Here is a 16,452-nt window from a genome sequence, read left to right as displayed (position 1 = left end):
TTCATGTAGACAAAAGGTTGGACAGTGCATTTTGTTAATGTTTCTTTGGGTTTCTTCTGGCTAAGTAGACAGGATTAACATCCTGCAACACCCCCTACCACCACCACCTATGTTCTCTGTGTGGAGTTGAATTTTTCCTACAAAAAGCAGCTCTTAGCTTTATCAGCTGAGCAGAAATTATTTGCATATTACTGATTTTAAAACTAATTATTTTTATCTAAGCATATTAATTTCATGTTTGTATTGCAGGCATCGTGTCTTAATTTTGAAACTGGTAATGAAATAATGAGTCTCTGACCTTTTGTCTCAACATTATTCATTTGGAATGAAAATTGTATTTTTAGATCCCTAACTTCTCTGGCTCATTTCTCAGGCAGAGGAGGCTAGGAGATTCCAGCTGAATGCCTCTTTCACTGCTTTTGGAAGAAACCCCTGCTGATGTAGCTGAGTTAGAGACAGTGCTAATGGATGGATGGCCAGGACAGTTCCCTAGCATTTTATTCCTTTCTTGCCAATTGCATTATTTACTGCTAAGTTGAGAGGGCTGGTTTGGTTCCCCAGTGCATTAGTGTAATGATCTGTCACTGCTGGTGGTGGTCACTGTTGTGCAGCAGTGCTGTTCTCCACTGCTAATGTGCCAGGAAAAGGTGAGGAGGAGTGAATCGTGCTGGATTGATACTTTTGATTTAAATATCTTACAGCTGATCTTGTAATATATTGTAAGAATGAAATTTTGTTTTGCCAGCCTTTCTCCAAGCTTATATGCAACAGCTCTCAGGATAAAGAGGAGGAAATAGGAGAGGAAGGTTGATTTGCATTTCACTTTCTGATGCTTAATATTCAGTGTTAATCATTAAAGCAGAATGGATTTTTTTTTTCCCCAAAAAATTCAGCTCTACCTTCTGTGATACTGATGCAGCTATTGCTGATTTAGACACAACTGTCACGTGCATTTCTGAAGGGGAAAAAATTATTTACAATATATTTGGGAGCTCGCTTTGTCAGTAATAATTTCAATTGTGCATTATAATTAGAATCTCCAGAAAGAAGTGTGATCTTAATCCTACTACTTCACTAGTGTAAAGAAATAGAAAAATTACTATTAAAAGGTAGGTAGCATCAGAGAGAGTTTGATTTTTGTGCTTGGAGGGGAAGAAAGCCAAGTGAATCATAACCTCTCTCTTCAGTTTCCTAATGAGTAAATTGAGGTTTACCAGATCACAGATTTGGAAATGTAGGGAGGTGGGCATCACAGTGGAAGCTCTCCTGGATATTACCAGAAATATGACAGTAGTTGAGATGGTAGGCCACTGGACAGAAGTGAATTAGACGAATGAAGCTCACATTAAAAGTGAAGGAAATTAGCTACTGGATGAGCTGGGGTAGTTTCTTCATCACTGGAAGCTTAATATTCAGTGCTGCTTTGGAGTGGGGAGGAGGGGAAGGGGAAAAGAGGAGAGCATCCAAGTTGAAGAATTAATTTGAAGAAGTCTTATGGCCTAGAGCTTGAAAAGCAAATTGCATAGATAGATAAATGATCTTCTAGTCTTGTGATCTATATAATTATTTTTGCATTAATACTGTCAAAGCTGTACTCCTCCACTTTAAAAACAGGCAAATACTTTGGCAGAAAGCGTGCTGGTAGCTTACTTTGTTATTTCTCTGATGTAGGATTCATTTCATACTTTGAAAAAATGGGTGAAAGAACTAAAAGAACATGGTCCTGAAAACATTGTAATGGCCATCGCTGGAAACAAATGTGATCTTTCTGATATCAGGTAATACCTGCTGTTGTTGTTTTCATTGCAGTAACTATATTGTTTCTTCCCTTCAGGTAACAATTTTGCTTCCTTGTTATAATAGTATATAATTTTGGCCACCTATAATAACATCAGTGATTCTAGCAATGCACAACCTTAACAACAACAGCACAACCTGAATTATGTACTTTTTTTAACCTCCTTTTTACTGCCTTTCCTCTGTATTTGTACAATCTCTACATCCTTTATCTGCTGAATCGTTGGGAATGGAAAAGGGTTCTCTTTTTTTTTCCTTACTTCCTTCCATTCAGTTAGAAGGTGCAGAATGTACTAAGTGATGAGCAAAACCTGTAGTGTAAAGCTGAGAGGGTGGGCAAGAGGTAGAAAAATATTAATCACAGAACTCTGAGAACTTGTGATTTGCAAGAACTGAAACTGTTTCATAATACTGGATGTAGAGGGTGTATCTTGGGGGTTTTTTGGAGAGTAACCTCAAGTAAAACTTTTGTCACCTGTGTGAAGCAAAGAACCTCCTAGATAAAAAAAGAGGGGAGGGTTGAATCCACACCCCTGCAGAAGAGCTGAGATAATACTATTTGGAATGAGAGTGAAGCTAGAATCACTCTTCTGCTTGTTAGCTCTATTTTGGATTTGCATTTATCCTTTCAGGAACTGGAAGCACATTCTGCTGTACAGTAGTGATTCTGTGTGTCAGTCCATGACTATTATTTCTTGCTTCATCTGTGAGTACAAACTCAGTGATCATATCTGATGCTTTCCCCTTATGACCTCATAGGCTCTCATGGTTGTTCAAATACATACCCATGTGTTTTGTTATCGTTACTTTGGCCCAGATTCACCAGGGCTCTGGAGCATGTGTGTAACTTCAAGTAAGTGCTGCAATGCTTTATTGAATCAAGGCCTACATGAGGGTTTGACCTGTGTGGGTTTTGTTTTGTTCTCCCCTCTGCCACTGTCAGACATGAACCAACACAAAGCTGCAGCCCACTGCTTTCTGTAAGTAGTGAACAAGCCCTGATTCTGGAAAACTTCTGGTTTCTGTTGGGCTAAGAATCAGGGACACAGATGTATTGGCATTTCCTACATGGTGTTGTGATATGCTGGTCAACATGGTGAAACTGAGTCCACAAGACAAAAATTTCCAAATGCGAAGGAGGAAAAAAAGAGGAAAGGATGATTATAAAAATAAAACCAAAAGCCAGTTAGCACAAATCAGGCGTTTTGGTTGCTCTGAGAGTCACTTTCAAATTTATTGCTTAAGTGATCCCAGCAATACAGTTGCCAGATTAACTCAAGGGTAATACCTGCAGAGATGGTGACAAATGGCAGCAATTGCAAATGAGTCCCTAACCAGCCCTCTTCCTGCTTTTGGAAGTATTTGCCATACAGCAAGCTCTTAAATGCTGTTGCACCAGAGGCAGGTTGAAGACCAAAAAAATCCTGCATCCCAGAAATGTTGTGAAAGTACTGGGGTTCCTCACAGAGCAACTGGGATCTGTGATCTTCCCACCGTGTTAATATCAACCGCTATCTGTAGTTTACTGATTGCTGATCATCCAGTTCTTGCTCCTGTTCAGCCAGTGTAGTTCTTCTTTGCACAAATTGTTTTGCTGTGTGAATGGTCCTCATTGTACTCCATGGGCTAATGTCTCTTAATCTTCTTGGTTTTTATGGGAGAGGACTTTTTTTCTCCCCATAATTATGAATAGTTTTGGTAATATTTTTTTGTGCAGTTGTTCTTTCTGCATCCCCCCAATCTTTTTTCTTTCTGAACTTACCCAGTGATGTCCAGCTAAAGAGATTTTGGTGGAAAAATAGAGAGTAGACTATCTCATATGTGATGTATTTTCACAATTCTTCCAGAAATCTGATTTATGCAGTGCATGCAGCTGTATGCATTCTCTGTCTGCTTTATGCCTTCAGATTTACTTCAGTAAAAATGGTTTTAGGTGAAACTTGTCACCAATTTATCAGATTGTTTCCAATGAGTAGAAAATACACATGCCTTTAGGCACAGAGAATTTAAAAATAAGATGATGTGAGCACACAAGAGCAAGCTGCTGTTTGTATGAATTTTTGGCGTCTCCTCTTGGTTTTGTAGAGCTTTTGGCAGATGTTTTGCTGGATATCAGAGAGACAGCTGCTTTTAAGACCAATGTGAATAGATGCAAAACAGGTCAAGCTGACCCAGTTCAAGTTGGTTTGATTCTGCCATCTCTGTTAGTGTAAGAGATAATGTAAGTAGGAATGAATGTATTTCTCATAATTATTAACTGTGTTACCCTCCCTGTTTAGCATCTAGAATTTGATTTTGAGCTGCCAAGATGTATTTGGAACACTTAGGGGTCACACTGCTTTTCCTTGATGTTGTTAATAGGCTATCAGCAATTCTTGGTGCTCTGTTGAAGTAAATTTCTTCTCCGCTTCGAAGGAATTTCTACAGATCCTTGGTTAAGAGTATTCAGGAGAATTTTGTGCTCAGATCTTCACTCTATGCATTCATAATATTTCTTTATTCCATGATTTATCTGGACTTCTGTAAATCCTTTGACACAACAACATCTCTACAACACCCTTCTCTCTCAGCTGGCAAGACATGGATTCAATGGATGGACTGTTTGATGGATAAAGAGTTGGTTACACTGTCACATCCAGAGGGTAGCGGTCAATGGCTCAGAGTCCTGATGGACACCAGGGGTGTCCCTCAGGGATCCATATTGGGACCTGTGTTATTTAATACTTTCAATAAGGACACAGACAAAGGGATTGAGTGCACCCTCAGCAGTTTGCTGATGACACCAAGCTGAGTGATGTGCTTGACACACTGATACTGAGAGGAAATTGTATAAGAAGTCTCTGGATTGGTACATTGGAGCTGTGGGGTGAAGTAGTTGGTGCATATTGCTGTTGCTCCAAAATCAGGAATAGAGGTGGTTAAAGATAGCAGCGTACACGGGCAGATCCACGTTTGCCACGTGGCTCAGGGAGATACAAGGCCAGCACAGGGCTTGCTTGTTTAAAGCAGCAGTCTTTTGCATGTTGTAAACTGCGTTTGCCAGCTTTTGACATATGAACTATTGGTTGCAAAATGAGGGTGTTCTACTTGTGATTTGAAGATGGTGTCACTTTGGTGAAATGGCACGGAATGGTGTCTTTCCCCAGTGAACTGTCACTCACAGATTGCTGTTGCTGATGTGCTCAAAGTCGGTGGCTTTCATATTTATTTCAGAATCTCTTGTTTCCTTGCTGCTTGCAAAGACCAAGACATACGATGCTCTTACCATTTTCATCCACAACAGTTGTACCCTATCTTGCTTGAACATTTGGCATGTAGAGAATGCTTTTCTCATCATAGTCAAATATAAAATATGAACAAATGTGGTTTTCTTTAAATAATCTTCCTTTTCTCAAGGCATGGATTCAACAGCAAATCCCAGAAATCTGCAGATTGATCAATTTTGTTGAAATCTTGATATATTTGAATAAGATGATCTAGATGCCATATGAAGAAAGATAGTACTGCTTTTACAGAGAAGAAGAGCGTATTAATGTTTTTCTGATCAGGCTGTGTTTGGGGTTGTTTGGTGTTTTTTCCTAAATTTTTTTAAAAATTTGGTTTCTTTTATTTATAAATGTTTTAATTTTTTTCAAGGGAGGTTCCTATGAAGGATGCCAAAGAATATGCAGAATCTATAGGTGCAATTGTTGTTGAAACCAGTGCAAAGAATGCTGTTAACATTGAAGAACTTTTTCAAGGCATAAGTAAGTAAATGTTCCCTTTAATTAATTAATTTTGATTGTTTAGAGGTTTTCTCTAAATAGCTGTCTTTTCCATGTCTATAAACTACTTCCCCAAGGACATCAATAAATCCCACAAAGCCTGTGGTATGGCTGCTATTTATGCAGATGTAAACTAAGAACAACTTTGAATACACCAGAGCAAAACATAGTAGATACAGGGTAAGCCTGTTCCTTCTAAATCTGTATATAAATCCTGACCTGAGTCACATCTGCTGTTTCAGACCAAGCTTGCTGTAGAGGCAATAATGTTGATCTTATCATCATGTTGCTAAAAACTTAAATGTTGATAAATGCTCCTGGAGGGCATTGGTAAGTAGAAAGTAGTCATTGCTGTGGAATACATCAAAAAAACCCCAAACAGATAAATTTCTCTCCAGGCATTCTAAACATGATGAGACTGGCACTTGTCATGACGAGAAGAAAAACTGTCTTGTTCAGTTTTCCTTCCAGGGATTCCAGTGCTGGTCACTGTTTGCAAGTGGGAAGGACCTTGCAGGGTTGAAAGGGACCTCACGAGACTTTGAGTCCAACTTTCTGCCCAAGCAGACTTGGTAGTGAATTCAGACCAGATTGCTCAGGCCATTGTCTGGCTGGGCCCCAAAGCAGAGGTTCCACAACCTCCTTGGGCAGTTGTTTAAGTAGTCCTCACAGTGATATCTTCACATCAAGCCAGAACCTATTCTCATTCAATTCGTGCCTTGTCCTGGGTGCACCTCACTAAAGAGCCTGGTTCAGTTTCTCAGCAGCCCTTTTCCATGGGTACTGACAGGCAGCTTTGTGGCCCACCAAAGCCATTTTGTCTCCAGGCTGAGCCTGGCCCTGTTTCCTCAGCCTCTCCTCACAGGGCAGGTACTCCAGCCTTCCCTGACTTGCAGCCCTCCTCTGAGTTTGTGCCAGCTTGTCAACATTTTTCTTGTATTGCAGGCCCAAAGCAAGTGTGACCTAGCTGGTGTTAGACCACATCTAAAAGGGGATAACCAGTGTGCCCAAGGTTCTGTCTTGGCTCCTGTGGGTTGCTGCTGGCTGTCTATGCTGCCAGAGTGCGCTGCTGGCTCATGCTCAGATTGCTTCCCTCGGGTCCTTTTTGGGCAGAGCTGCTTCACAGGCAGCCAGTCCCCAGCCTCTCTCATAGCCAGGGGCTCTTCCTTCCCACAAGTTGTGCTTGGCATTTGTCCTTTCTGAAGTACGTAAAGGCTCTAGACTGTAACATCCCAACTTGGACGTACCAGGGTGCTGTAGGGGGAAGTATCAAAAGCCTTGCGAAAGTCAAGGTAAACAACATCCAGTGCTCTCCCACTCATGCTGTCATTGAGGGCAACCAGGATGGCTGGACATGGTTAACTCTCCATAAGTCCATGCTGACTGGTCCTTCACCTTCTTGTGCTCAGAAGCAGCTTCTCAGAGGATTTGCTCTGTGGTTTTCCCAGGAAGCAGAGTGAGGCTAACCAGCCTGTAGACCCATGGCTTGTTATTGCCCTGTTTGAAGACAGATAAAACATTCACCTTTTTCCATAACCTTTCAAAAACAACAGGGATGATAAAGAATGGCCTTGCTCCCTATGCATCCTCAGGCTTGTATGGGTTAAGATTTCTTAAGAGCTTCTGATCTTCTTCCTTGAAAGGTCTGATCTTCTTCCACTACTGGTGTTTCTTCCTCTCCCTGAATCCTGTTTTAGGGTGCAGAGACCTAGGAGACAGCATGTCCAGACACTCAGCCTTGTTCCCCTGAAGTTATTTTATTTTATTTTGTTTTATTTCACGTATTTGTAGTCAGCTGATGTTATCTAGCACACTTTACCTGAGATGGGGCCTGTTCAACTGTTTGTTTTGCTTACATGGGACGTGTTTGAAATAGCTAATGAGAACCAGTATTCCTAGAATACACTACCATTCTTTTGCCTCCTTTAAAAAGGAGGTGTGTGCTACATGGCTGTCTGGAGGAACTAGTTCTTTGCTGTGATAGTTTACTTGTTTGTCTGCATCTGATGGTTGTGGATGTTCTTGCAGAGGAACTCATTCTTGCCACGTAATTAGATAATTAGTTTCCATCTTTGATAGGCATTGCTGCAGCTGGCGGTGTGCACTGTCCCTAATAATGAATATAATAGATGAGGAAAATCAGCTAAATTAAGTTTAGTATGAACTAGATACCCAGGCAAGTGCACTTAATTCCACAGGCAATTACTTCTATATATAGAAATATTTGGTCTCAGTGGATCTATGTGTGACCTTATCAAACACTCAGCAGAGAGAAAGGAGAGAGTTGGTAGAGTATGTTGATAGAAATGTAATGGAAACCAAGTGAAAAATGTTTGATTAGCAGTAGAATTAATTAGTGTGGTTGTGACTGGGCAGAGGGTATGGATAAGTAACTTTCTGATGTTTTACACCACTTCAGTCTTGCTGCAATTTCCAAAAAAGTCTGTCTCTGCCCAAGTTGCATAGCAGCATTTCTGCCTTTTCATAGTATGAAACCCTCCTGTGGCCATATCTCCTACACTGTTGACTAATTTTGTTTGTGTGGTGCCCTAAAAGTCATGCTGCAGCCTTAGTTTTGCTTTCATGCTGCCTGAGAGCTCCTGCCCTTCTCCCTGTGCTGCTTATGAAGGGCATGGTGCAGCTCCCTGGCCTCTGAACAAGGAAGCAGCAATTTCTTTTTACCTTGGACTTTGCAGGTAGACTGTATGTGTTGTCTGTTTTACAGTCGAGGTTTGAAAGGATATTCCAACATGTGTGGAGAATTTCTCTATTAAATCCTCCTTGAAATCGATAGCCCAAGCACAAAGGGTAGACTTCATTTTATTTTAGCTAAAAGGTTTACCTCCTTCTTGCCTATGCTTTTCATTTCTCAGGGGCATTTTAACATAAATATTTTTCCTTTCTGAGATGTCTAACAACTGTTTCTTTCCAGGGATAATGTTGTGAATGGAGTGGTATAGTATGATAGAAAAAATGTACTCATAATGATAGAAAGAAGGTGTAAAGAAAAAAAGGGGAACTGGGATGTTTTGTTGATAGCCAGATAAATCTTGGAAAAATTACAGAGATTATAGAAAGTTTGCTTCATTTCTAAGGTTATTATATTACACTGTGCTTAAAATATTTTTTAAATAAGTTTGTCTCAGAATTTGAGGATTTGGCTGCTTAGAGGGATGTCTTCATAGCACGGTCTCAACACAAATCCATCATCCTTAATTTGTCTCAAGAAAATACAAGATGTGAAAGACTAGAATCAGTAAAAGTTTCTGGTCTTTTGAAAATGGGTCAAATTTGGCAGGAGAGGTATTCTGTAGTCCCTGTACTTGGGCAAATAAGGCTGAGGAGGCACTGAGCTTGGGAGTCAGCAAAATCAGTGTTCTGTGCACTGGGGAGTTTGTGCTGAGCTGAGTAATGGGCTGCATGCAGCTCCTGGGTTCTGTTGTACCCATGGGATTTCAAATGGTAAGCCACTACACTTAGCCTGGGTTTGTTTAGCAGTGCCTGGCTGAAAGCTTTCTGTGATTGTGAAATATCACGTGACTGATTTATGTCTCTGTAAACATGAAACGAATATTTTTAATACAGTTGTATATTCCAAATTTGAGCTAGATTTTTCCCAATGTCTTTCTTTAAAGGTTTTTGACATAAAAAGGGCTTAACAGTTTAGTGCTTTTTCATTTGTTCTAGTAATTCTTTCTTAATAGCTGTTTCTATAGGAACAAATGTTATTAACTTTTTATTCTCAGCCTTAAAAGAATCATAGGCACAGTGGCTCCTTGTTGCTAGTTTATACCTTGGCAGCAGCAAAAATGCCAGGAATGTATTATACAATAGCGGTTTAATAAAGTTGTGCCTGTGCAGGGGGTCGTACCAGTTCTGTATTGCCCTTTCTTGTTTGTGGGACTTTAGCCCACTGACCTTTGCTTGTGCCTGGCTGGTTTTCAAAGACTAAACAAGCTGCCCCACGTGTACTATCATTAAGTGGCAATCAAACCCTTGCAATTCTCAGACACCTGTTCATTTACCAGCTCAAATAAGCCTTAGCTACCTTATTCAAATCTGGTACACACCCAGCTGTTTCTCTTCAGCCTGTGTGTGTTGCCTGCTACCTCAGTGTGAAGGTGCCCCAGATATGAAAGAGCAGATTACGTAAAAGCCACCCTGGGTGCACAGCAGAGCCGAGGCTGTGGGTTCCAGGTTTATACCAGGCTGCATCAGGAGCTCCAGAGGGGAGCAGGCTGGTGGGACAAGCAAGCCACTGAAGAATACCTAGCCAAGTGAAGCATGACATAAACTTGTGTTTAAACAAAACAAACAAAAATGTTAAAGCCATGTGTTATTTTCTTTGAAGTCTGGCAAATCATAGGACCATAGAATGGTTTGGGTTGGAAGGGACCTTAAAGATCATCTAGTTCAACTCCCCTACCACAGGCAAGGATGCCACCCAGTACCTCAGTTTGCTTAAGGCCCCATCCAACAAAAGTGGGAGATTGGTGTGCTACCAAAGTGGGCAAGATTGAAGCATTTCAGCATTTTCTGTTGAGGGTGAGAAGAAAGTGGAGAAGAACGTTGTCAGAACCACGCTATGGAGACTGTGCAAAGAGTAGTTAGCATGCTTGCTCTTACTGATGCTTGTACTATGAGAAGGAGAGACAGGCTGATGTTTAAAAATCCAGATAAGAACATTCTTCCTAGATGAAGCTTCCTAATGAGAGCAGAATTTCTGTCTTGGGATTCAGCCTTTCATGTGGTAAATGCTCAGTTATAAATGTATGAAGCTATTGATTTTCTGATGCCTTGCCAGCAGCTCATATATTGAATATTTAATGTAACCCAAATACTTGTTTCCTAGAAATACTGGGAGATTAAAAGAACCAAATCAAACTCAATCTCTAGTTTACAGTTTAACCAGTTGTATACTGGACAAACTAAAGAGGAAAGTATGAAATACCTGTGGAATGGGGAAGGGATCCTTTCCAACAGACATTCAATATTTGCACTGACTCAGATGGGTGAAATTGCAGATTAACAGTCTTCAAGCTTTGTGAGTGAGTATGGTGGTTTTCATCCTTTTATCTGTTGATCTGCAGATACTTGTGAAGTACTTTGAAGAGGTCTATGAAAGATGTTTTAAGAAAAGAAAGTACATTTAGGTTACAAAGAAATTTCACGTATGTCAATTTTTAAGGTAGTCCAAACTCATAACTGAATTTTTGTAGGGGGTGTGAAAGCATGGAATAACATTGTCCAAACTTACATCTGAGGTTGTTATATTCTTTACAGTTTATGTTCCCTGTGTTCCAGGATTAGTTGTCCTCTTGCTTTCGAACTTTAGTGAATAGAGCAAAACATAATGACCTTTAGACTATTCCTATAGTTAAACATGTGGGGTACTGGATTTCTCTCCAACCAAGGAGAGCTCTTCAACTTAAAACAGTAGTAAATAAACTAACACAGCCCAAAGTTAATTACAGCAGGACCTTGATTCAAGGTTGGATCTCTTAGTAATTAAAGTAATTAGGAATACTGTTGTTTACTTTGATACATGCAGGATTTAAATATTTGTTTGGGTTTTTCCTGGAGATTTTAATTAAATGAGCAAAATGTTGTTGTATTGCTGCTTCCCCTAAGCAAGAACTTGTGTCAGCAATCTATGCTTTTGCATTAAATAAAACCAAACCAAAGGCTTTAATTTCTTGCATTACTTAGATGCTGTTAACTGTGCTATTAGGAGTATTAAAACAATTGCAACTTAACTATGTTTAGTTATGCAATAGATTTTATTGTAAAATTTATTGTGTTCCCGTGCATGAAAACTTACAACATGAGTAGTCATCTCTGTCAATTGGGGAAATCTTAACCTCACTATAAGTATGGGGGGAAGAAAGAACTAGAGGCAGACTAGTGAGCCAAGCTTTATAACCCATGTGGGAAACTTCTAAAATACCACAGAAATGGGTTTCAGAGCATGAAAGAATGTGGGGAGATAGGAAATGGGACTGTCTTAAGTCCTACAGGTGCAGAAAACTGCCAAAACTGTTGGATCAGATGTGCCTGCTTCACTCTGCCTTGTCTTCACAGATGGCTGTTCTTTATTAATGAGGTTAGCAGGGGCTCATCTTGCTGTGGCACAGCTGGCAATTTGAGGAGGAGGTTCTGGCCATTGTATAGCTGTTGTACCACTGCTTGAAGAAGTTAACCTTTTCTCAGGTGAGCCATTAGAAAAGCTCACCTGAGCTCTGACAGCTGTCAGGCTGCTGCTCTGGGGCAGAGTGAAATGGATTTCACCTTCCTTTAGCCCCCTAAAAATTATGTTGTACATGATTTTCAGAAAAATGGAAAGAACAGCACAGAAAGCCACTGCATGGCATTCTGATTGCTTCTTATCCTTAGCAGAATTGTTGTTGTGTTAGATAGCAGGACTCTTGAATGGCCTGAAGTTGTGTCTGGGTTTAGGTTGGGTATTAGGAAAAGGTTCTTAACCCAGAGAGTGGTTGGGCACTGGAACAGGCTCCCCAGAGGAGTGGTCATGGCACCAAGCCTGGCAGAATTCAAGACACAGTTGGACAATGCTGTCAGTCATATGATGTGACTCTTGGGGTGTCCTGTGTAAGGCCAGGAGTTGGACTTGATAATTCTTGTGGGTCCCTTCCAACTCAGCATATTCTGTGAGCCTTTGGGACTTGACTTCATCATCTGGTTGTGCCAGCTCAGGTTGATCACAACACATCTGTTTCCACAGTAAATGAGTTATCTGTTCGATGCACTGTTGTGTTTGTCCCTTTATCAGCATGGTAACTGTTGCGAGTTTTTTACTCAGCCTTAATGCTCAGTTTGAAGGCTGATCCCAACCTTTCCTTTCATGCTAGTGAATGTCACAGCTTCCAACTGGAGCATCACATTCAAAAAGGAATAAAGAGAGCAGCTTTTATTACTGTGATGATGCCTTCTGCTTCCAGCTGCAGCAGAGCAATCCCTGTCCGTATTTCTTCAAGTTCTGCTCAATGAGCTGTTACCCAGTCTCTGTTGTCTCTCTTGCTTCTCTGCTCCAGTTTTCATTTTTCTTCATCCCCATTTTGTTTATCTCTTATTCCACCCTCCCATTTCCCAATCTCTTTGCCTCTGGCACTCTTAGAACAGCAACGCCCACAATGCTGATTAATCTCTTAACAAATCTCAGATTCAGTAGCAGGAGTTGGAACTCTACCAGGCTTTGGAGAAGACTCTGACCTTCATCCTGGACTGCCTCAGCCCGACTCAAACATGCCAGAAAGGAGGAGATGCAATTGCTTTAGGGCTTTTCATCTGTTAATCTGAATGATTCACTTCAGAACTGTGACATTTTCTGTAACCCTACATTTGAGCAGTCTCTTGTGACACTTTTTATTTTACACACCAGTGTTTATTGGAATGAGAGAATGGAGGACACCAAGACCTCTTTGGGAATGCGCAGAGGTGGATGGTTACAAAACAATTTTGTTGCACAAAATCTGTGAAACATGGTCTAAACCTTAGTGAAATGAAACCAAAATATATAATCATATATTTAATAATAGTGCAAAATCAAATTTTAAATTGCAGTCAGCAACTTAGTCTGTAGGAATATCAGCAATAGGAACCATATGGGACTTTTATACCACCTCAGTAATATTTTATCTTCGAGTTCCTCATTTCACCAGTTCAGCTGCAGAATTCTTAGATAAATGTGCATGCATTCCTTGTGATTAACTATTTCATCTGGAATCCTAAGACGCACTCCTGGAGATCTTTGGCAAGCTGGCGAGTTGTTTCCTGCTCTTCAAAACAGGGCGAAGACTGTTCGTGGTCTATTTTGTCATCTTAAGTCAAGCAAGAGATGAGAAGAGGTTGTCCTTAGAGGGTGTGAATGCCCCATCCCTGGAAGTGTTCAAGACCAGGTTGAATAACACCCTGAGCACACTGATCTAGTGAGTGACATCCCTGTCCATGGCAGGGGGGTTGGAACTAGATAATCTTTAAGGTCCCTTCCTACCCAAACCATTCTATTAGTCTACAAGTTCAATCTCTTATGGTCCTTTTAAGCTGACTCAATCTTTACCAAGCAGTCTTCAGTTTGAAGAGGAATTGCCTTAATGTTTTTATTTCTTCAGCATGAGAATTGCAGGGCTGGATGTCAGAGGACTGCTGCTTCTTTCTGACATAACCTGCATGAAAGAAATATCCTACAGCATTATTAATTTATGGTATTTGATACTGGGGTATTTTTTATTGCTCTGGAACAGAGACTATGGATGCCAGTGAGATACAAATTTTAAATGAGTATATACTTTCCAAAATTAATTCAGTTTGTGACCTCTGTTGATCCTGACTCAGTGCCAGCTATATTTGAGTTGGTGTCAGCAATATTGATGCCATATTTATCAGAAGCTGAATGACAAGATGAGATGATCACAGTGCTTTTAGGTGGCAGTAGTGATTGAGCTAGGTTAGAAGCAGGAAGTGTAGGTGCAAGCTCAGCATTTCACTGCTCATCCTTAGTGTTCTGTTGTTGCTTGGGCCTTCCTCTGTTACATTGCCTACTGTCAAGGAGGCCTAGGGAAAGACAGTTAGATTTCTGACTGATTTTTTTTATTCACTTTCCCTGATGCCTAATGAAAAATCACTGTATCATTTGCTGTAGAGTTGGTTCTCAGTTGTTAGACTGAGTTTTATGCTCCAAGGTAGTTACTCCTGTCATGGTAAAAGCTGCTTGGGTAAACTAAAATGATTCAACTTGATGGTTTAATAATTCTGGTAATAAGAAAATAATAAATGAGAGAAGAATCACCCACTGAAAAAATATTCTCAAACTCGAAAAAGTAAAAGTTTAGACTGTTTAAACATTTGTTTCCTTGCATTGAGTTCAAGGAGGGGGTGGTGATTCCAAAACAGCAAAAGACATGGCTAGTTCCTGACAAACAGTGCTTAAGTTCAAAGGCTAGAATAACTAACCATCAAACAGGTCTAGAGATTTTTTTGTCTTTATTATTTATAGTTGTTATCTGCGTGGGTTTTATTGTTTTGAGAAATTACTTAAATCTGGGTGATTCTTAACAACATATATTGTGTCCTGGTCTGAACTGGACAAACTGCTTGCTGACCTTGAAGCCTGCAAGGTTTTTGCTCCAGAGATAAGTTTGCCTGCTTCTTGGCATACACATCAGGAGTACTGTAGAAAAGACTTGAAACTCATAAGAAATATGAAAAGCTGCATGAAAAACAGATACAGTTAATGTCTTTGTTTAATGCAGAGTTCTAAAATGAAAGGCTAGTTTGCACATTAAAGCTCTTCTCTTCCAAAGTTACTGTTAGAAGAATCAAATGTTTAGAGGGTATTTGCTTAATGGGAGATTATGGAAACATGTAGATTCCAGGGGTTTTAGCTACACTGTGCTCTGTCTGGGTCAGATCGACAGGATTTTATTACCCTGGGAGTGAGTTGAAAGCACTTTGGAAGTGTTAGGTACCTAATGCAGAAGTTCCCTGCAGGTCTCTATGACGACAGCATTGCCTTCTTGGAAAGCCTCTCACAGATACCATGTTCTTCAGATTCTCTAGAGTTTTAAGAATTAGTGGATTCTCTTTGTCTCCAAACGAAGCCAACAGAACTAATGCATGTAACAGCTGGGTCTATAACCACCTATTCTGCTTTTTATTTTACTTTACAAACATGAAGTCCGAACGGAATGTTAAGCAGGACGTGAAGTTGATATTTTAGTGTCCTGAATAGAGTTCAGAATTGTAATGTCAGTGCTTATACATGCTTTGGCCCTCAAGATACACATTTTTCACTCTGTTGGACGAAATACAGTATCTTTACCTTAGTAACATGAGGATTTTTCCCTTTCTCATTCAGTTGTACAAACACACAAGATTATCTGCTTTAAAAGTCATACCTGTGCAGAACTAAGTGAGTAAGAGAAAATTTGAATCTTGGCCAAAGGTAATTTAAGGACAAGTTTTACAGATCAAATTCTGCTGTCTGATTTCATTGGGATTGGATTTTACCTGAATGCTTTTAACTCACCCACCCACAACCACTCCACCAAATAATTTGTAGGACTCAGGCTTCAACATAGGTACATAATTCATAGAACATTTGGTAAGAGAGAGCTGTGAATAACTGAAGCAAAGGACGGGGAAATCTAAACTGTAAAATCCACCTGGATTATGATGAGCTGTTCATAAGAACTCTGTGTTCTTTGAAAGTGGTATATAAGAAACAAGTGTTAAATATTTTAACTCATGTTACTTAACATGGGTAATGGTAAACCCAGGAGTAATTCATAAAAAATGGAGTCAGCTTCAGAAAAAAAATTTTAGGAAATCCACAAAATGATGAGAAAGTGCATTACCACGACTGTAAGATCTCAAGGTACTGATGGAGAGCTCGCACAAGGGTTTAATGCAAAAGCCAGATGCACACCAGAGAGAGACACAGGATGGATTGGACCTGGGAGAATCTTTTTTTTCCATTTATAATTCTTCTTATTAAGCACATTGTATGTTGTCCACTAATAGGAAGCCAGTTAGACAAAAGATGCAGCAGTACTAAAAGGGCATACAGGGGAGGGAGTTGGAGCAGTGCCCTTCTGCTCCAGGAGAGATCTCTAGCTCTCCTGAAATGGCTGAAATTCTTTCAAACACTTTAAATATTACTCCATAAGATGATTAAAAAATCAGGAGAGTTTGTGGGGGAGGGGGTGGTGGCGATGTTAAGTAATTGAAGCTGTCAGCTGGAAAGACGTGGGTACCCCTAAAAAGGAGGAAGGGATTCAATGGAAAGAACAGATCTATTTTTCTTTGTCAAGTAAAGGCACCATGTGTTTAGTTACAGTGCTGGGTAAAACTCCAGTGTGCAAGGACTAAATGG

General features: G+C 40.1%; 1 protein-coding gene across 1 annotated transcript in view; it reads left to right on the top strand.

The window, feature by feature from the left end:
- The window catches only part of RAB31 (RAB31, member RAS oncogene family), a 66,755-nt gene that overhangs the window by 39,671 nt on the left and 10,632 nt on the right, over nucleotides 1-16,452 (top strand). The window contains exons 5-6 of the mRNA XM_032121908.1: nucleotides 1,672-1,778; nucleotides 5,434-5,543. Of these exons, the coding sequence (XP_031977799.1) occupies nucleotides 1,672-1,778; nucleotides 5,434-5,543 (217 nt within the window). The remainder of the gene's footprint in view (nucleotides 1-1,671; nucleotides 1,779-5,433; nucleotides 5,544-16,452) is intronic.

This window comes from Corvus moneduloides, chromosome 1 (genome assembly GCF_009650955.1).
Source record: "Corvus moneduloides isolate bCorMon1 chromosome 1, bCorMon1.pri, whole genome shotgun sequence".
Classification (NCBI taxonomy): Eukaryota; Metazoa; Chordata; class Aves; order Passeriformes; family Corvidae; genus Corvus; species Corvus moneduloides.
This window is presented reverse-complemented; position numbering and strand designations above follow the sequence as displayed.